Here is a 22173-nt window from a genome sequence, read left to right as displayed (position 1 = left end):
AACAGTGCAGTGCCGGTGCCTGCCTAACTTCTCAAAGAAGGATTTTCTATGGAAGTGGGATTGTCTGACTTGAAGGTTCTTCTGCTGGCAGACTCCAGTCAGACCATTTGTCCATGTGGCACCTCTAGAAGAATATCCTTGGATGATCTCAGTTACTTGCTAGGTTGGTAAAGAAGGGTTTTTTTTCAGCTAGCCTGGTCCCAAGATGCTGTAGAATCCTTAAACTGGGTAGCAATTCAGAAGCCAGCAATTGGCTGGGTAGCAATTCAGTAGCCAGTGCAATTCTTCTCACAAAGGAGTTGTACACTGAAAAGAAGCATCACCCAACAACAGCTTGGCCCACTGTATTCTTCAGTAGCTCCAGCTTTTGGAGCAGCCTTAAGTGCAGCCCCACACGGGGGATGTTGCATTAATAGAATCCTGGTCTCTTGGGTAACAATGCCGCAAATCATCTTTTACTTATTAGAAACTGACCTTGCAGTCATTTAAAGGAAATTTATCCTGAACTGTGAGCAAGAAAAGTGCTCAGGAAACATAATCAGCTAACAATAAGATCAGGTGTATTTCCAAATTCTCTTTTCTCTGACTGAATGTAATAATTATTTTACCTCTCGCTCCTTCACAACTGATTAACCTATAATCATAAATTTTGTTGTGCTTCCATTTGCTGCTTATTCAGAGAAAACATAATACAATTTATATTAAAAAAAAGAAGCATGCAGTGCAGTACTAATTAATTTTTTACTTAGCATAATAAATGCTACCAATAAAACATAGCTGCCCTGCTTCTGTTTTGCATATGGATAATATTCCATTTTAATGCTTACTGGGTTTATTTATTTATTTATTTATTTATTTATTAAAACATTTTTATGCCGCCCCATTCGCCGAAGCCTCGGGGCGGCTTTACACTTTGTCTAGCTTGCAAAGAAAAAACACTATAACCAACTTTAATATATTGGGCTATTTAATGTATCACATCAAACATAAAGTTAGAAAGATGCATTAAAATATCAACAACCATCCAATAATCACAACAAAAAAAATAAAGAACTGAAGCACTGAATCAGCAACAAATACAGAAATACAGGATAAAATACTTTAAGTCTGAAAGCAACAGTTAGTAAAAATTAAAAGTCCTAGTAAGACAGTCATTTTTACTAGGCAGCTAAAGAGTGGATATAATAGATAAGTAGAGAAGGTGAGGCAAACACAGAATAGAACTACTGAAAAGATGCAATTTCTAGTCAACACCCATTTAGTTTCATAAAGCAGAGAAAAGCACATTATTATTATTATTATTATTATTATTATTATTATTATTATTATTATTATTACATTTCTATGCCGCCCCTTGCCGAAACCTCGGGGCGGCTTACAACACGATAAAATACATTGAAATACAATAGCACATAATAAATTACCATTAAATACAAAAATACAAAAAATACATTGATTTACAAATATAAGATTAAAATTATCAGTATAAATTAAATAAAGAATATAGGAGGAGGAAAGAGAAGGAAGAAGAAGTTGCCCTGGCCAGATCATATGTTTTAACAATTAAAATGATGTTTAAATAAAAAGGTCTTTACCTGGCGCCGAAAAACCAGTAACGACGGTGCCAGGCGGACCTCTTTGGGGAGTGAATTCCATAGGTTGGGTGCCACCGCAGAGAAAGCCCTCCTCCGAGTACTTACTTTCTAATTGTTTATGTGGTGAAGTGTATTGGTGAAGTATATTCAGGACCAAGTAGGCTTCAAGATGCATGTTGTTACTATTGGAGATTCCCTTATCTTTGGAGTGGGGGGTAGGTGGGGCAGGAAGCTCCAGGCATGGTATTTTGCTTGTTATCCCAGATATTCACCTTGGAAAATAAAAGACCCCATCCTTCCCTCTCTGTGTGGCTCTCTGGCAGTACTATCTGTTTCAGCTAGTTTAGTGAATTTCGAAAGAAAAGAGGTGATTTGAGGGCTATTATAAAGCGAGTTGAAGGATAAATTGGTTTTCGTTATTTGTGGGGCAGCTTGGATAGAAATTATGTGGGATACTGCAATTCTTTGAGGCAAGTATTATGACCCCCCCCCCCCCAACAAAAGCTTTATCTGAGTCCTTGAAATGCAAGTCTCCCTCACACCCCTATTCTTGGGCACACTGGTATTCTTAGTGAAGTGATTGCCTGATCACCCGCCTATTTCCATTTCATCTACTCATGCACCAAGTTCAGCTATCCCAAAATGCACTGTTTATACCATTCACTGTAAAGTGCATAATGTATAAAATAGAGTTTACTCTGTAGTGCATATTGTTTGAAAATATTTTACTCCCTTTGTTGATTTAAGTAAGATTTCAAAATATGCAATAGCGAACAAGATTATAAGTGGTGACTTTGATAGAGTGAAAGGTGGTAAGAGGTCTTACATAGGTTGTGTCCTCCCCTCTCTGGCTTTGCCCCCTAACATTCTGGCTTTTGGAAAAGAAAGGTCCTATTTTCTAGAGTCTACAGTAAGTTAGTTCTAGTTAAATTCCAGTAACAGTGATGAAAAAAGACTTTTTAATAACTTAGGATTTCATATATTATGGATGCCTATAAGACTCTGAACTCAGAATATTATGGGCATCCCGTGCTGGATAGCAGGAGTGCAGATGCAATGGCTATTTAAGTGCTGTGCTTCAAAGCATGGAGGATGAAAGCCGAGGCTCACCTGGATGGTGGCACCCATCTTCTCCCTTCTTGACTCCCCGGAACACCCCCTGTGTTGCTCTTGAAACCTTGGAGAGAGTCAATTTGATAATTTGTCTATCAGCCGCAAGTGAAGACGGCACTCCAAGCTCAGCAAACCAGATCTAGGGTCAGAGAGCTTTTCAGTGTGATAGCTGGGTTTCTAAAGAATCCTATGGCTGTTTAGATTCAGTCTGGCAGCCATTAGATTGCACTCACCATTACAATTAAAATTTAGTGAGAAAAGTGGGGACAAGATTCCCTAGTGGGGAGTTACTGTTCTCATTTCAGCCCATTTGTGTTTGGATGCTGATGTTTGGATGATGGTTATTGGCTTTATTGCTGCTTTGATTCATTAGAGGGGATTGAATTAAGTGCATTTAGATTGAATTTTATTTCAGGATTCTTTTTATTATTATATATTATTTGTACAATGGTTTATTTGACTTTTAATTTTTATCAGCCACATTGAAGCATTACAGCAGAAGCTTTCTAATAGATGGTGTAAAATGTGTTCAATTTTCATTCTAAGTTAGGTTTGTAAAATATACTTTTTAAAAAAATATCCTATCATATTTAATATGCAGTGTGTCCTGGTGGAGAACTATATCAAAATTATGTTCAACATATTTATTATAACTTCAATCTCTTTTTCCTTTGAAAAAACAATGAAGTGGCAATCTACCATTTTGTTGACAATCAGTAATTCACTGATATTATTTTCAATTTATCTTCCATATAATTCACTTTTTCAATAAGCTAGACAACAATTTATTTTTTTTCCCATGCTAAAACAAATAATTAATATTCCTTTAGCTCCAATAGGAGTCCAGGAAGGCATTCCAATACTTTAGACATATCATTATCATCTCTATCTCACATGCCGTATCATCAGTTTTTTCTTAATTAGTACCTTTGCTTTTTCTATAAGTGACATTGGACTTAGTATTTATTTTCTTCCAATATTATGTTCTCATTAAACTTTTGTTCCAAACTATACATTTGAACATTATTATGTAAATCATCACTATGTATAAATTTGTGTGTTATATATAATTGAATTATATTAAAATGAAATCTTTATATTACCATTTCCTTTATGAATGGATGTTTTTTATTAGTATATTGTTCTAGATAAGGGTTCAGTAAGTTTTTCCACTGGCATTCCCCTATTTCATGTATTTCCCTTTATTTCCTTCCCAATGTAAAGAATCAAGTGAGGTCCGCCTGGCGCCATTGTTATTTGTTTTTCGGCACCAGGTGAAGACCTTTTTATTCAAACGTCATTTTAACTGTTAATAGTATTTATTTATTTTATTCTTTGGCCAGGGTGACTTATTTTATACTGTTAATTTATATTATTTTAATTGAAGTTTTTTATGTTGTGAGCCACCCCAAGGCTTCGGCGAATGGGGCGGCATAGAAATTTTCTAGATAAATAAAATAAATAAATAAGTGTCTTACTGGTACATGAAACTTTTGTAAAACCTTTTGAATTCAGCAGGATTTCCTTCCAGTTAAGTAGTTGTATAGTTAAGTATAGTTATATATACTTAACTTATTCCAGTTAAGTATAGTTGCAGTAAAAAACATATATTGATATATTTCAATGGTAAAAATGCTTTGCCTTTATGTTTTCTTGAATTATCTTGTGCTTGCTTCCTTCATAGTGGAAGCAAAAAGCCAGCCAGAAAATAGATTTTAAAAAATGTCCCTCACCACTTCCAACTTGAATTTTAATAGTCCAGATGCTGGCAAATACTAGAAATGAACTCAGGGATGGAAAGGTATCAATTAAGCCCTCAACCTATCCACCAATCTACACATAGAAAGGTGTTTCAAAATTTCTGTGTATTGCTCGACCACCTGTTACTCTTCTTGACAGATGCTTATTTTTAAAACAATTATCTTCTGCAAATTTAATTAAATTCATTCTGCCCCGGTTTGTATTCATCTGCATTTAAAAGCAACTTATAGCAACACTGTGTTTAAACACCCTTCTAAATCATATTTTCTCTCAGTGCACACATTTTTAAACTTTCTTCCAAACAGAATAAATGAATGAGTCAATATGAAACTGGTTATAATGTTACACAGATGGTACTAATAGTAATGCTCTAGTCCATAGCCAGGGAGACAGTTAACTTGTAAGAAAAGTGTTCCTTGATGGCAGGGAGAAAATGCATAGAAACTTGATTTATCACCTAAGCTCATAACGACTTGAGCTGACTCATTCCTACTCCAGTGTAGCATTCCAGGACTAGCCTCCCTCTTGTATCTGCAGGTACAGTGTAATACTGTGCAAATCCTGATACGTGGAATATTTGATGCACATGATATTAATTGTCAGCTCAGTGCCTAATTTCTCTAAATTGGATTGCAGCTGACCAACCGACCAACCAACCAACCAGGTTTGGTAAAAATAAATTCTACCACCTGCAGTTCCACAGATAGGCAAGAATCCTACACTGCAAGCATAGTTCTTCAGGTAAATTGAGTCCAGTCCATTCCTTATTGAATATTCAGTTCAGGAGATGTTTCTGCCAAAAGTACTTTGGTTATGTCTGGATTAAGGAAATGCTTCTTTACTATTATTCATCCCAAATCTCTTCTAAGGACCTGATTAGTATTTCCACAGCCACTTTGGGATCTGAGGTTAGAAAAGAAAAGCATAGCTGTATGCTGTCTCCATGTTGATAACATGGAATCTGAATTTCTGGATGATGGGCTCATAAAGAAGTTAAATACATGGGGTACAAGGCAGAGCCTTAGATTTACCCATAAACTGAAGGTGAAGGGCAAAACAGAGCTGCTCTCCACCACTAATATCTGTTATTAGCTTGCCAAGCAAGACCAAACCCAGCCAGAGCATCCAGAAGAACCAATAGGATTAGATTCCCCTTTCTAGCATTAAGTTAGCCACCAGGGTGAATAAAGGTGGCTTTTGTTCTGCTTATTCATTCAAAGACATGAATCTTTGCTTTTCCCGTTTCTTTTTTATGAAAAATATGCATGCATTCAGCATCCTGCAATATCACAGAGGGGGGAAAAGTGTAATTTAGAAGAGTGCAATGCCATTTCAAGATCTTTGTATCATGTGACAATAAACAGCCCAAACTTCCAGGAATGAAAACCTAATTGAAACTACTTCCAACTTCTCATTCATCTTTTTCATGTATAATGCTGGGCTTTAATAGCATAAAAGGAAACTAAAGAAGACTTATACTGATGGTGCTGAGCTTTTGGCAAGGCTTCATACTGAAACTTTACTAGAGACTTAGGAAAGGAGAGGGCACTACAAGTTCAGCTTGTAATTCTCAAGAAACATTCACTTTAGAAAACTAGAACTGAATGCTTTGTTATACTAAGGAGATCTTAAGATGCATTTTAGAAAAACCCATAAAATTTTGGTGCAACCATCCATGCACAGGGAAAAATACGTAGATCTGAAAGATCTGACTTTGCACTGTATTACTAAATTGAAAGAAAAAAATATGCATTTGTATTTGTTGTTGTTGGTTGATTTGTTTTTGTTTCTCTGGAATGATGCTCCAGTTTTCTTGCAACACTGTACATTACTATTTGTGTAGCTGCATCTGAAGCAATGATTTTCAACAGTTGGCCACAAAGATCTCATGAACATACAAGCAAAGAGATGATGTGTGTCATGGATTCATTCTCTAAAAGTGCTGAAAGATGGCATTCATGTATAGATGCCTTTTTAATGAGCTGCTGCTTCTTGTGTGGCTTTTACCTATCCCAGACTCTTTTCAGTCAAGGTGCTTCATTCAAATTCACCATCCATTTTATGTAACATGAAGTATTGTACATTCATTCATTCATTCATTCATTCATTTATGGCTTTCACTTTCCAAATAGCATCTTGGTCATGGCATGAGTTGCTTTATAAACTTCCACTGTAGTGTTATCATTAGCTGATTATTTACATAAACTTTCAATTATCTCTATTCTTTCTGGTGTATAACGAGCTGTGGAACTATTAATCTGTGTGACTGAGCCATCCTTTTATTAAAAATAGAATCATCTTCTTTTCTATTTTGCTCTAATACAACTCGCATACTAAGAAGGTAGAGCAGGTGGAAGAAGAGCATGGCTTCTATTTAGATTTGACCGACTATAGAGTCAAACATAACCTTAGTCCCGAACAGGTATATTTTTCACAGTTCATCAAAACAAGATCAGGGAGGAAACATATAGTCATAGTTTGTAGTGATCTGTTTTCTAGTATTTGCTGAGGGGATGAAAACCTGGCTGGTTTTCTTACATTTACCCTAAAGATTCTGCTCTGTTGGCTCTGTGATGATGCCAGTTTCATCTGACATCAGCTGAACCAGACTTCCATTTATTTTTTTAATCAGTTGTAATTGCATATTAGAAAAAGAAAAAGCGTGGGTGGGGGGACAGAGAAGGCTGCACACAGTTTTGGCCTTTTGCAAAACTTGTAGCAGAGGAGCATAATTCTCATCTCCAAACTTATGCAGATACTTCAAACAATTTTGTGGATGCTCTCCGACTCAGCCTACTTTTGGCTGTTAATTTGAGAATCCATCAAGCTCAAATGAAGCATGTTTTCAGTATCACACATCCCTAGTATATGCATTCTTAATTATATTATGCATGCTGTGCTATGGCACTACTTTAATGTGCTCCTTCCTACACCTTTAGTTGGTATGAAATCCTGCAGCTTAAATGCTAACTTATGCAGGTATAACGATGATATTACAGGTATTGTGAAAAGCCATTGCCCACAGAAAGCATTTGTTTAAAACGAGAGGATGCTTTCTCCAGTTATGATCCCATACTGTGGAATGCATCCTCTGCAGAATTCCAATTACAACCCAGTCTTAATACTTTCAGAAACAGAATTAAGGCACATCTTCTCAATTTATTTCAATTTAATGCATTTAAGTAAGTTATTAAGCTGAGCTTTTTAATTATTTTGTTTAAATTTCTTGAGCACCATATAGATGGCCTTTGCCACAGAAGGCAGTACAGAACTACTAATAGTAAGTAAATAATATCATTGTGGTGAAGACATTTCTCTCTCCTCCTTTTCCTTTCAAATATATCAAAATGACAAGCTTAAAACATACAGTTCTTCAGTGGAGTTTACAGCTTCTGTTGAGCTGTTATTGTTATGTGCCATCAAGTGCCATCATCTGACTTATGTTGACCCTGTAAATAAGTGCCCTCCAAAATATTCTGTTTTGGACAGCCCTGTTTGTCTCTTGTAAAGACACAGCTGTTGGTTACATCTATGGAATCAATCTATCTCATAATCTGAGATGCCTTTGACATTCCTAGCATTAATATCTTCTCAGCTGAGAAGGAGACACTGTGAATGTGCTAAACTGTTGCCTGGCTGTGACAATGATTAACAAACTGAAATATCATTCCAGATAAGAGTGAAATTATGTTAGTGGATGGTTCCTTTGACTGGATGGAGAGTGCTTAACCTGTGCCTCTGAAGGAGATAACATATTATTCCATATTTTCCATATTATTCCATTATATGTCCAACATATTAATAGTTTGGTGGACCTCTCGGAAGCATTTTGTCACTTGAGGATCAATGGCACAAAGTGTCTTCTACTAGTGTAAGGTGGTGGTCCAGCTAGCCCCCTATCTGGACAGGGATAACCTACTTTCAGTAGGCTGCTATTGTTGTTATTTTCCATCAAATCATCTCCAGTTTATAGTGACCCTGCATGGAAGCTCTCCAGAATGCCCTAACCCTAAGAGTCTTGTTCAGATCTTGTAAATTCAAGGTGGGGGCTTTTTTTATGATTCAATCCATCTCATATCTGGTCTTCCTCTTCTTATTCTGCCTTTGACTTGACTTGAATGATTACATTCTCCAGTGAACCTTGCCCTTTCTTGATGTGCCTAAAGTACGATAGCTTCAGGGTCTCATTTTTGCATCAAGGAGAAAAAAATCGTGGCTTGATCTTATCTAGGACAATTTGTTCATTTTCTGTTGGTCCTAATGATTTTCAAAGCTTTTCTCCACCATCATGTTTTGATGCATAAATTTCCGTCCTGTCAGCTTTCTTCACTGTCCAGCTTTTACACCCGTGCACAGCATTCAGGAATACAGTAGTCTTGATGCTACTCTCAGCATGCTTCATGCTGCTTGCCAGCAAAATGGTGGGAATGTTTCACTGGTTTGGCGTGGTGCCACTTCACTGATTCTAGGAAATTCACTGTCCTGCTTTTCTTGTTCTACAGCGTCTTCTCCTTTGTCTAAGATGGCTTGCTTTTCAATTGCTTCCTGACTGATCTCATTTGTTAACCCTGACCTTTCAGAATGAGCCACCAGCTCATCCCTATCAACCTCTCTTATCTCACATTCCAAATCTGACCTGTCTGGATAGAAATGCTATATTATGAGAAAGCTGGGCCCTATTTCCATGATAATAAATGTATTAAGCTTTATTGTGAGTGGAGAGAGGAGGAAACTACAGAGGCCAAAGTGGACATATCCTGTGCCCTCTGCATCCTCTTTTCTCTCACCCATGCCCCAAACCTCCCCAGCTAGACTGCCAAAAGACCTGTCAAAGAAAAATCCCAAAAAGGAAGAACAGGAAGGCAAAGACTGTCTTCCCACTTTTCCAGTTCTGCATTGCATGCTGGATTTGGAGTATGATTATCATGTCAACTGGATTGTACACTGAAGTCCATTTAGAAACATAGAAATAGAGCGAGTCAGAAGGGGACTCCTGGGCCATCTAGTCTGACCCCTGGCACCAGCCAGCTCCACTCATGACGTGCATTTTAATCACATTAATGTTAGTGGGAGGTATAAGAAGCAGTTAACCATTCTCAGATTTAGAACCAACTTTTCTCAGAAACTGGCAGGAACTTAAAATGCCTAATTTTGGATATATGATACCCTGTATGCCATTTAAGTCAGGTTGACATAAATTTCTAAATACAAGAAATAGAGCTTCTGTAAACAAATCAAAGTGCTAATTTAAAAAATCTTGAAGTTTAACAATCCTAGCTGTAAAAGAGTGCAGTTTCTATGCTGTAGAGTAGATCACACCCCTTTTATTGTTCCTTATGCAACACATCCACACATGCAAATAGCCATATGTTTAGTCTCTGACTTCCACAAACCAAGATCATGGGTGGAGGGGAAGATTTTTCATATCTGAAATCCTAGAGAAATGGTTCCAGTTATTAAAGACAATGTTGAGCTAGACAGACCAATCACCTGATTCTGTATAGGTCAGCTTTATTAAGAATGTGTAAATTAAAAAGAAAATCAAGTAAACAATCAAAACTGAAAGAATTGGATCCTTGATTAGTCATGTATACTGTAGACTTACCTTGGTCCTGGATCTAACCTGAAATTTGGTAAGGGGAGTTGCATGAAATTATTAGTGACAGTGAGCATTTCTCCTCAAACCTTCCCTTGGATATTATTAGTATTACTACTACAACTATTACGACTACATTTTTTCAACATGCATCTGCTTCTAGATATTGGATTGGATGAAGGGTTCCCAGCTCCCTGTGGGGACACTTGTGAAGTGGTGGTCCTGTTTGGCATGTTCTATCTGGTGTGAAGGGTTGGAGGACCAATTTTCTCCACATCCTTTTTTTGTGTTTACCTACACCGCCTATCTCAGTATTTCAGAGTGTTCCAAACCCCAGAGCCTCACTGTGGAAGATTCCCTTCTCCTTTTATGCTCTACAAGACCTATTCAAGTGGATCTGAGGGCCTGCATGAATGGATGAAGCCATTTTATTTATCTTAAAATTAGCTTGTGAAATATTGCACTTGGTCTTTCTTTCTTTTACAGTTGTTCGCAGCTCATCCTTATAAGACAGTGTAAGAATCTTACAGTGTTTTTCTTTGGCACTGAAAAATTATCAATGTGATCACCTATGCTGTAGAATCTGCCAAATGTTTGTTGACTTTTGTTGAATTATGGAGTGTTCATTGTATTAATTATGAACAGCTATTAAACTCAGTCATATAGACTCTTTCCTACTTCAGAAGGCTAGAATAGAATGAATTATACCTATGACTTATAGGTTTATGGAGACTTTCATCCGTATACCAATGTTCTTTCTCTTTCTCTGTCTGCTTCATACCAATCACTATTATACAGCTTCATCTGGTGTTTAATCATAACTAATGGATGGATGTGATGCAACTTATTTTAATTTGTATCATGTGGTTGCAGAGATACCATTTACATATTATCAAAATCACATATATGTAATCTAAACTAGGACATGATTTAACCAACGTGATAAAACGTTGAGCATTATGTAATGGCATGACATTGTATATGGGAGTAGTGTATATTATAAAATATAATTTATGCTAGTGGTTGCATACCTTTGGATATTTCCAACGGATTTTAGCTTGAGAGATGTATAGACAAATCTTACATATTAACTTGGTTAGATGAAAACTTCACTGTTCTGGATTGGATTATGATGATCAAGCAGGTGTGCTTTAGAGTATAAACACATACTTTGTTCTCCACCTGAAATTAATGGTATTTAGAAGAGCTCAGCTTTGGTTTCTGGATCACACATTCATTTTGTTTTGACCAATCAGTATTATTCCTGTTTTTGCAATTCAAGTCCTCCCAATGCTAGTACAAATGTAGCTGGAAGTGCACCATTCACACTAATCTATTAGAAGGTATAGGTTAAACTTGAGATTAGCACTAAATCTTTAGTGGAAGAAAAGAAATACTAGGAATGGGAATCGAGAACAGCAAGAAGATTTAAATGACTAGAAGAGGAAAAGAATGTCCTGAAAAAGGAAGACAATGTGGAAGTGGGGAGAGGGAAAGAAGGTGTAGGCTGCATTATGCTATCTGGATAAGTTATATCTGATTTTAGTTTGACTATTTTTGAAAATTCCCAGTGATGGAAATAAGTGAGGCCCATAGGGTCTATGGAGAAATCCAAGATTGTAATATGGATTATAATCCAAGGTTTGGCCCCAAGAACCCAAAAAGGAAAGCAAACTCCTCTCCAAATGCAGCCCACACACCCTCAAATCCAGTGAAAATTGAACTTTGGAATGTTGACTGTTGGGATGAGGAGGGATCAGGAACAACCATGAAGGGGAAAATGAAATGAAGTGGCTGGATAGAAGCATTCCAGATTTTTCTTCAGAAATCCTGTGTATGATTTTATAATACCAAGCCCCACTGAACCTAGCAGGGCTTGTTTTACATATAGGATTGGATGTTTGAAAAATAATTGAATGCAGAATGCAGCTTCTTTCTCTCTGTCTTTCTCTGTCTCTCAGTGGTTTTCTGAGATCTTTTATAAATATATATTCAGATGCAATCTTAGTAAAAAGATGGTGATATTCACATTGCGAAGACTTTGACACAGTACTCTCATCTTTAGAATTCCAGTGTGTACACAAAATCATCTTTCCATAACTGTTTGAAGTGTGTATGATAATAATTTGACAATGCTTTCTCAAGACCAGTTTGACAACATTAATGAGGTGGTTCTACAAAATAGAAAGGGGTTTCAGAAATTCATTCTAATGCAGAACCACTAAAGCTGCATTTACTTTTGCATTTGGCCACTTTTGCATTGGGCCATCAGCAACTCTTTAGCAAAAAATATTAAATGACGTTAATATTAATAATGAGCTTGATCAGTAATAGGAACTGTGGTTGGGTTGGAGGCATATTCCTAATATATCAACATGTGATATAAATTTCAGTTGGCTTCCCAACACTTTGTTTCAGTGTGGCATCAGGCTACTTCTTGTCATGGCCTCATTTATTTTAACTTAAGCAAATTTGCAAGTTGCACACACTGGAATAATGCATAGTAATTTGACCATGTTGTCAGACAATTAACCCGATAAAAATTCTACTGCTGTCTCCCCTGTGATTTAATCTCTTATGATGGCTTTTTGAGAGGTATAAAGACTAAGCTAGTTGCCATATGGAGAGGTTGTTAATGCACCATTTATCCAACTTTTAATGATCTAATGAAAATGCTGTGATTCCTCCCTGGCCCCAGCCACATCAAAATTCCAGGTTACTGCAAATAATATTAATAGAGAGAGAGAGACAGAGAGGGAGGTGACCAACATGTTGATTCTTTATTCAATATAGTTAGTGCTTATGTGAACTATTGTTGGAAAATACTTTGGAGGATGATTAAGACACCTTTGTGAATATCCACATGGGTGAAATTTTGAACCAATAAGTGCAACAGGATGGAAGGGGTACCAACTTTGTGCTATAAAATGCTATAACTTACAGACAATTTTGGGCAAAATGGTATAAAATTGCCCCCATTAATAAGGGAAATAAACATATGTTAATTATGAAAAAAGATTTAGAAACATTATTGTGTTCCTATACGAAAACCTCTGTTTTCCAGGTTGTATAATCATATAATTAAATTATACTTATTTACTTATGGGACATGAAAACTGGAATATTTGACTTTGTATTTAAATTTGCTTAAGAGACATCACATATTCACTAAAAGAGAAAAACAGGCAATATATAAGTAGTCTTTCCTGGATGTTATTATATAACTCAGTTTAAATATTTGCCTTTTTGCATAAAAATATACACTCCTTTAAAGCCATTTTTCCCTCTGTTTGGGCACACAATAGTGTTGGAATGCAATTACTCTTAATTTGCACCTCCATGATAAAAAGAACTGTCAGTTAAAATGATCTCTTGTCAGACTGTATTATCTGATATGTGTTTTTGTTTGTTTTCTTAACTAGTGAAAAAGGCCATAGATTTTAAATCTAGAGGATTTAAATTGTTTCCAGGGAAAGACAACAGCAACAAGTTTTCTATCTGTGAGTGTACTCCTTTTTGTTACTTTTTTCTAGTGCAAGAGTGAAGTTTGTGCTGTCTGTGTTGTTCGTGTGTTTCTTGATATTGTTTGATATATCTAACTGTATTAAATATTTCTGCAACAGTTTGCATGGTGAATGTGAATGTGTTGTTGCACTCTGAAGAGTGACTCGGTACAAAACTGGCATCATGGGAATAGTTCAAATTTAAATGTAGTGGTTCTACACTTTTCTCTTTCTTTTCTAATTGTAGATTTCTCTTGAAGTTCTATTAATTTAAGCACTAAAACGGTGAAACCCTGCACATGACTTCTCAGAAATACACTCAACTGCATTTGACAGGACTTATTTGTAAGACATGTTCAGATTTGCAACTTTGCAAACTTGATAAAAGACTATATTAAATATAAGATACCTGCAAACATTATTAGATAAACTAAACGTAATATATATCATGATTGGTATTAGGTATTCTTCAGTTAGAGAAGTTTTGGACATTAAGAAGGTATTCCATGGCAACTTGCTGTACCAGTTGGAACCCTAGATGTTGTTAAGGAACATATGTGTCTGATAAAAGACAGTAAGAAGAATTCATTGTCTGGTCTGAAGAAGATTTTTTTTTAAAAAAAAATCAAAGACTTTGTGCTCTTTCCAAGAAAAGGAGTGCCTTCCCAATTTATTTCAATTTAATTTATTGTCATTTACTTCAATGATTCCACCCCCCAGAAGGCACTCTCCCTTCTTGCCACTTTCCAACCTTCCTTAGAGGAGGCACCTGGAGAAGGGCCTTAAATGATGAACATCTGATTCTGGGAGAAATGTTCTGTCAGGTATTCTGCTCCCAAGCCAGTATCTTGAAACAGATGTGGAAACATACAGGCAGACCATGCAAACGGGGAAAACATGGTTATATGTTAGAATTTTCTGTCCCTGTTATCCATCTGACTGAGAAGTTGTTGTACAAGTGGCAGCTTCTGAAACATCTTCAGTGGCATGCTGCAGTCATCCAAAGCCAGGCTCTTCCTGTCAAGATCGGAGTGTATATGGATCCTCAGACAAAGATTGTAGAAAGCCCTCTGTGCCATGGGAGCTACTTGAAGATACTTAAGAATAGAGCTTCAGATAGAGATCAGTCCAGGATGGCCTCCAAGTTATACATCCACTCCTTCAAAGGTTGTGCAATCCCAACCAGTATAAAGGATAACAGGCATCTCCTTTGGACTCTAATCTTAAATTGTTTAAGGATTTCTATACTAATTTTTAAATCAATAGTGCCAAAGTTAGTTTAAAATGACAAGAACAACAAAACTCCCCAAACTGATGGCGCTCCTTAGAACAGAGGTGAAGCCAAAAAGGGACACTTCCAATTTCATCACCCTATTTGTATTCTGAAAAGTTAGAAAACAACTCTGCAATGGAGGTTCACTACAAACACAAGTTTTTCTTCCATCTTTTGATTCTCCTCACTCTGATTTTGCTTCATGATAATGCCATGCACCAGTGAGATTTAGTTTGGTGATGATGTCTGGTGCTATACCAAACCAAGGACATGGCTTCCTGTGCCTCAGGAAGAGATTAAAGACATAATTTCATTTCAAGATAAAACTTTATTGGAAACTCTCAGCTGCATCTTAATTAAAATCAATCATTGCTAATACCAGAAAAGGAGAAGTATAAGTTATGTAAGATGCTAAACAATACAGTCAAAAATACTTCTCTACTAAAATTAGAACATGGGGGAGTTTCAAGCAATCTATACAAAGTTAGTAACCACCTCCTCCATATGATCTCTAAAGTTCAGACTTACCAACCAATTGCACCCAAAGCCCCTTACCTACATAGGTGTCAATGCTTCTAGTGCATCCTGGTTTGAATAATACATATTGGGGTGAAAGTGAGCACCTCATTCAAGATTACTATTTGCTAGTGGCAAATGGGCAACATGAGGATCTGAGCATGGTGGCTATACATTTGCATTAAGCATCTTGATAGTGCTCTTCAGCCAAAAGAGCTACCAGAGCTGAATCCCTCAGGTCAGTAGAAATAATGAAAGGTCATTAAAAAGAGGTTGCAATGATAACTGTTCAATTCTCCTTGCTCTCTGACTTACAGTGCAGTTGACTGTAGTGGCCTCCTTGAGTTGAAGGGGCTGGCAAAGCAGCATCAGTGGGGAAAGTCAATGATAGAAATTTGATGAAGGAATTTTTAGTCATTACATTTATGATAACCCTTCCTTCAAGAAAATTGCATACTTGGGGTTCCGAGATGGATCGTTTACAGGCTAGACCTGCTTAGCGTCAATGTCAGAAAGGCATCCTGCTTTCAGATTATCCCATGAGACACATGACTTGTCAATTTGTGTCGGAATGCTGTGTTAAACCTCAGGATCTGATTATGATGAAATGTTTTAGCCACCCTATTTGTCACAAGCTGAGGATTCCAGTAAGTAGAACAGAAAAAGTAGCTGGCAATAAAGTGTGACTGTACTTCCACCCACACAAATTATCCAATGACTTGAGATGCATTAGGCATGACTTTGGATCCTATGCCTCAAGTTCTAATTTCCCCTCTTACACTGTACAGCTGTAATCTGTACCTATAATCTTTTTCTAGTCACCATCATGTTTTGGAAAATCCCCCACCCCCCAACCAGCTAAGATGCTATTTTCAGGAAATATCAGCAGGGTGGATGGGGAAAGTAGCTTGTGCATAGAAGTGAAGTTAAGTGATGGGAAGAAAAGGAGAAATACGGAAGGTCTTCTGTAGTTCCCGCAAGAAGAGGAGGAAAACCCCAGTCACATGACACAGAGACCTAACTAAGATTCATTTAGTGTGATCTCAGCTTCAGCTGGGAAGTTCTACCATACACTTATGTCCCAATTTCTGACCACAGAAAGTGTCTTTGTGTATCAGGTCTCATTTTAAAAATGTCGCATAGATTAACATCCATGACAGAAGTCCCTCAAATCAGTTAAAGCCACCAGTATGCATAATTAGTTCCTTTAAACATGGTGATAATTACTAGTCTTAGCTTTACTTGGGCCTGAAGGCAGGAAGATGTTCTGTGTGTCTTTTTAGACATGAACATCAGAAAACATAGAATAAACTAATCTTACTGTATATTAACTAAGTTCTCTTGGTTATGCAAAACTAAGGAGAAGGGGGAAAGCACCTTAAGTCAGCAGAAATTACTTTGCAAGAGCAGAGTTGTTAGTAAATGTTTGCCTGTTTATAGTCACTTTTCAGAGTGGAACCAATTTTGAAACATTTCAATATTATCTGTATGCATAGAAAGTGTACACTGGGTATCTTCTTCAAAAAGAAAATGCAGTTTGTGGAATCTGTGTGCACCTTAGGCAGATGGTGTTCATGTTGATCATCACCATCTGCAATAACTGTCTTGGAAGCAATTTCCCATATTGCGAAGAACTGCCCTTAAGAAGCTGCACTTCAGTAGAATTTCTGCATCAAGTGTCATACATAGGCAAGCTTACTGAACTTCTATAAAGAAAGACTATTTGTACTGTGAATTATATGTACTATGAACGCAAGTTCATTCTGTACTTTTTGCATACTCTTTACTGAATATGATCACTCTGGTCCAAGTAGCCCCATAGCTTCTGTTCTGACTTTGAGGTAGGGTGGGAACCTTTCACATTATCAGCCAGAAGTCATCCCAAGCCCTACTACTTAAAGTCTAACTGGAGGTCCTAGTGCAACCATCTCTAACTTAATACCCTCCAAATGTGTTGGACCTGAACTTCCATTATCCACATCCACTACACTGACTGAAGTGGTAAGTGTCAGATACCTTCCCAACTGGAAAGCACCAGGTTGGAAAAGGCTGTACTCGAGACTGAATTTTAAAAGTCATATATATATATGCAGTGTTATATCCCATTTTTTATTTACATCAAACTCAAAGTGGCTTACATCATTTTCCTTCTCAGCTCAGTCTTATCCTCACAACAACAGCCCTGCGAGGTAGCTTGGCCTGAGAGTCTGTGACTGGCCCAAAGTCACCCAGTTGGCTCCATGACCAAGCAGGGACTAGAACCCAGATCTCCTGAGTCCCAGTCCCATGCTCACTCTTATCTACTGTGCCGCACTGGCTCATATATGAAAAACATTATACAATACAGCTATGAACACTTCTGCTATGTCAAAGTAGTTTGAAATATTATTATATTCTTCTTATTGTTCAGTCACAACGTCATGCCTAACTTCACACAACCCCATGGACCACAGTATGTGAAGCTCTCCTGTCCCCTGCATCAGGGACCCCCTCTAGCAACCTCATCCTCTGCTGTCCCCTTCTCCTTTTAGCTTCAGTCATTCCCAACATCAGGGTCTATTCCAATGAGTCCTTCCTTCTCATTAGGTGGCCAAATTGTATTATTATTATTTTATTTAGTTATGTATTTAAAGCTTTTCTATGTTGTTCTTCACAATGTTGCAGGGTAGTAATGCTACACAATAAATAAAATACCGCAATATATACAGAGTTTGCAAAAAAAAAAAGCATGCACACTTCAAAAACTTGTATAAATATTTAAATACTAAATTTATTGAGACATCATGAGATTAATACAAGTTACCCTTGGCCTCTACAAATAAAAGAGGTGCTCAAAGTGGTGACCATTAGCCAAAGTGCTCAAAGTGTCCATTGAGATTGCTGCACATGTATACATTTTTTTGGCGGGCTCTGTATGTAATATTAAAGTATTTTATAAATATATGAGAGACATATGTAATGCAATGTAATGTAATCTGATCTACAAATACATTGAAAAGAAGTGTGCAACTCAAATAAATTGGGAACAGACTTGCAAGGAAGTGCAGAGGGGAGGCTAAGGAAAGAGGGAAAATTGCTTCCCTAGGAACCCAGCATGCCTGTTGTCATCATCCACTGGAACACATGAATCAGGCACATGATTAATTTTCCAGGGCTCTGCGTAATCAAAGAAGTCCCTCAAAATTTTCAATCAGCAAATCACTGATTATGTACAACTGGTCCTTTCCATGGGAAAACAACGCATGTTTATTACCTGTTTGAACATGTACATGTTTGAACAATTTGCATAGTGCTTATTGTAATACTGCCATTAGGATCACTGTAATGCAACTAAGATTTCCATTTGATGCCATTGCCACTAACGTCTAAGTTGATGCTACTGGAACTGCACTGTCTTTATACTAGAAAATAGCAAAGTGTCAAAAGTCTGCTGGATACTCTTCTGACTGTAAGAATGAGACAGGCCAGACAAGTTGCATTTTAATATAAGCAGCTCGCTCTAATTTTACTAGAAAATTAGTAACAGGTATAAATTAGAATGCAACTTATTTTTATCAGTATGGGCGCAATCCAATGCTCTCCGTGCTTCATGCATGTCAGCTGCCAGTCTCAGAGGCTTATGTACATCCAGTGCATAAAGCAAGCTGTAGCTGTGGTAATCTTCATTACTACCATGCCCCATGCCCATTTTGTGCCATGGATGCTGAGAGAAGGATACTGGGCACCGTTTGGTAACAATGTAAGAGCCTCATTGTGTCCCACCTTTCCCCTCTCTCATGCCCCTTTTCCTTCTCACCAAGGCTGATTTCCAATGTCAAAGAGGCAATTGGTGTACTTTCTGCAAATACTTCTGTAGTCCCTCAGACGATGTTGGACAGTTTCATTTCACTGTGATATATATTCTACTCCATTTAATATTCTTAAAACTGATAGGGTTGATAGGTATCTGAACATTTTATGTTTTTTTAAAAAATAAGTTTGCATGTTTTTAGAGAAGCTCTAACCTCCAAGTTAGAGGAGCAAAGACCATATCCACAACCCATTCATTCAAGCTTCCACCTGATGCAATTCTCATTGTCTACAAACTGATGGACAATGTTCAGAACTTGGGTTGTGCCAATTTTAAATTAACATTGTTAGGATATAGTATTTTGATTTATAAAGTACCATTGCTCCAGAACGAATCTTTACAGATTAATGGAGATAAATTCAACGAAAACCTCGTAAGCAGACTTGGGTTCCTTGCAAGAGGAAATAAGGCAGGGTATAAATGTAATGGAATTATCATGATCATCATAAAATAAGAAACAAGATGAATCAGGAAGATGTAGTGCTGGGCAGAAGAGGAAAATTCTGCAGCAGAGATAGACAACAGAGTAGCAGTAACATACAAGTGATTCTGAAAGCTTTTGGATTTCATAATGTCATCAAGGACTATATAGAAGGCAACTGAGTATCTCAGTACATATTGCAGCACAACTGTTGCTGTCTAAAATAGTCAATGAACATAAACATGGAAGAAAAAAATCAAGGGCCAGTCAAATAGATGTTTTCATTGTTATACATGTTGTACTGTATTTCATTGATTAAGGGTTTATCACATCTCCTCTTTCTTGCACTCTTGTAAAGCCTAGAAATATGTGGAAATATTCCCCTGGCTTTCCATGCTTTACTTATATAGACTTGTTCCTTACTAAACCTTTTTGTAAATTATAGGGCCCATAAGGCTTGTCCAATCCAAGTAAATGTATGTATGCTACTAAAGACCTCGTTTTTAACATGCATTAAAATAATGTGAGTATATGTTCCCAGAAAATAAATACCTATTCAGTAATGAATAGTTAGCACATAAATACATGTAAACACTTGTGTGAACATCCTATAATTATACTATTTCTCGGGCATCAGGAAATTGCTATCACAAGTTAAGTCTCCTTTTCTCATGTGCTGGATGGACAGGAGCAGACTTAATCATTACTTAATTACTTGATGACAAATAATCTGTTCATTGTCAGAAGTTAGATTATATCAAACTAGAAATGTATAGCCATGGGAGCTACTTATATAAACATGTACAAAAATCCTAGAAGTACCAATAAGTTTGATAGACATTTCTTTAGTTCGAGAAATCAAGACAGACACCAACAGCCCAATTGTGTAAAATTAAAGCAAGCCATGTACTTGAGCTGTGGTTTCTACCAGTTATCGTGGTTAGTACCTGACGGGATGTTTCAGGAAATTTTTAATGGATTCTTTTTAATAATGACATTAGTCAGTAAGCAAGAATGTTCATTGATCCTCCTAAAGAAGCAAACAGTAACATGAAACCACTTGGTTTCATTGAAATACAGATTAGTCTAGTGCCCTGAGTAGCTAAAATATATGTTACCATCCACACATTGTGGAACAACTGGAATTCTGGAATTATTATACTATTACTCTAGAGCAGGCCCTTCAAATATAGCAAGACCTACATAACCATGGTCTTGCTATATTGAGCATGAACTTGCTTTCCTAAATAGTACCTCTATAAACATCGGGGAAATGAGAAGTGTCAAAAGCAGTTGTGATGTGGCTCAACAGATTTTGATTCAAAGAAAACCAAAATCATACAGGATGTTCTTCAGTCCTAAATAACTTTTTGACTGCTTTCTCCAATAGAGAACTGCAAGTTTTCAAAGTTGGGCAGTGAACAGTGACCTATGCAATTCTTTTTCAGTTAACAGCATTCCAACTCTAGAACAATTTGCCTAGGGCTGAATTTTGAAGTCTTTCTGGAGCCAGGCAACTTTTTATTTGCCCTGTCTATTTTAACCTAGCATGTGTAGATGCTGATGATGCTGATGATGATTCAGTGACTTCACCTTTTTATGCTGATTTGCATGTTTCATTATTATTGTGTACATAATATAATTTAGCTGTTCTGTCAGGCTGTTGTCTGAAGAACATTGTACAAATTTCCTAAAACGATAAGCTGGTACAGAAAAAGCCCTTTGCATACCAGTATACAGAAAGTATGCATAAGGACTGGTACAGAAGGGGCAGAGCTAAATGGCTGACATCAAAATAACTGAGGACTGTTCTTAGGTTTTCCTAACACAGTTATCTGAGTTCTGAGAAATGATGTGTGTTTTATAAATGGAAAGTACAATTGGTTCTTTTTGTCACATGGGTTCATGGAAGTAGAAGATGCTAGATGTTTCAACTATGTCCCAGGTAAAAATCAGTTTCTGATGTTTACCCTGCAAAATACTGAGCTGCAGTAAGCTTGTGGAGAAGTTCCCAAGTAATCCACCTAATTTAATCTCTGCTTGAACAACTATTAATGATTTCTTTTTCCTAAGGCAATATTTATTCAGATATTTTTCATTATGAATATGTTGGATGGAGGAGATGAAGGAAAAACTGAACAAACAAAGCTGTGGCATATCAATGCTATATTTTTATGTTAACATCACTGATAAGACTTAAAGACTCAGTTACAGTTCTGAACTGGGACAGGGAAAAGCCAAGGTTGAAGTTTCTATCCAGTTAACTGGGCCAGTCATTAAGGATTTTTCAATATTGTGCACTCATGATTCCTGACTCATAGTAGTTTGTGGGTACTTTGCACCATATTCTCATCCTCTAAGGCCTTTTAAAAATTTTTATTTATGTATTTATTTTGCTATTGCTGTTGTTGTTGAGGAAAATGCAGTGTTGTCAAGAAATGGCAGAATGAACCAGAATGAAAAGTTTGAATATTTTCACAATTCTAGTGTATCACAGAGCCACCTTGTGTTATTTAACAGAATAGACAAAAAGGCAGAGAAGGAA

General features: G+C 36.9%; 1 protein-coding gene across 1 annotated transcript in view; it reads left to right on the top strand.

The window, feature by feature from the left end:
- The window catches only part of CSMD3 (CUB and Sushi multiple domains 3), a 650552-nt gene that overhangs the window by 285690 nt on the left and 342689 nt on the right, over nucleotides 1-22173 (top strand). Inside the window, exon 8 of the mRNA XM_044421466.1 lies at nucleotides 13488-13565. Within this exon, the coding sequence (XP_044277401.1) occupies nucleotides 13488-13565 (78 nt within the window). The remainder of the gene's footprint in view (nucleotides 1-13487; nucleotides 13566-22173) is intronic.

This window comes from Varanus komodoensis, unplaced genomic scaffold, assembly GCF_004798865.1.
Source record: "Varanus komodoensis strain SLA01 unplaced genomic scaffold, ASM479886v1 scaffold12, whole genome shotgun sequence".
Lineage (NCBI taxonomy): Eukaryota > Metazoa > Chordata > Lepidosauria > Squamata > Varanidae > Varanus > Varanus komodoensis.
Note: the sequence above shows the minus strand (reverse complement) of the source record. Positions and strands in the feature narration are given on the sequence as shown.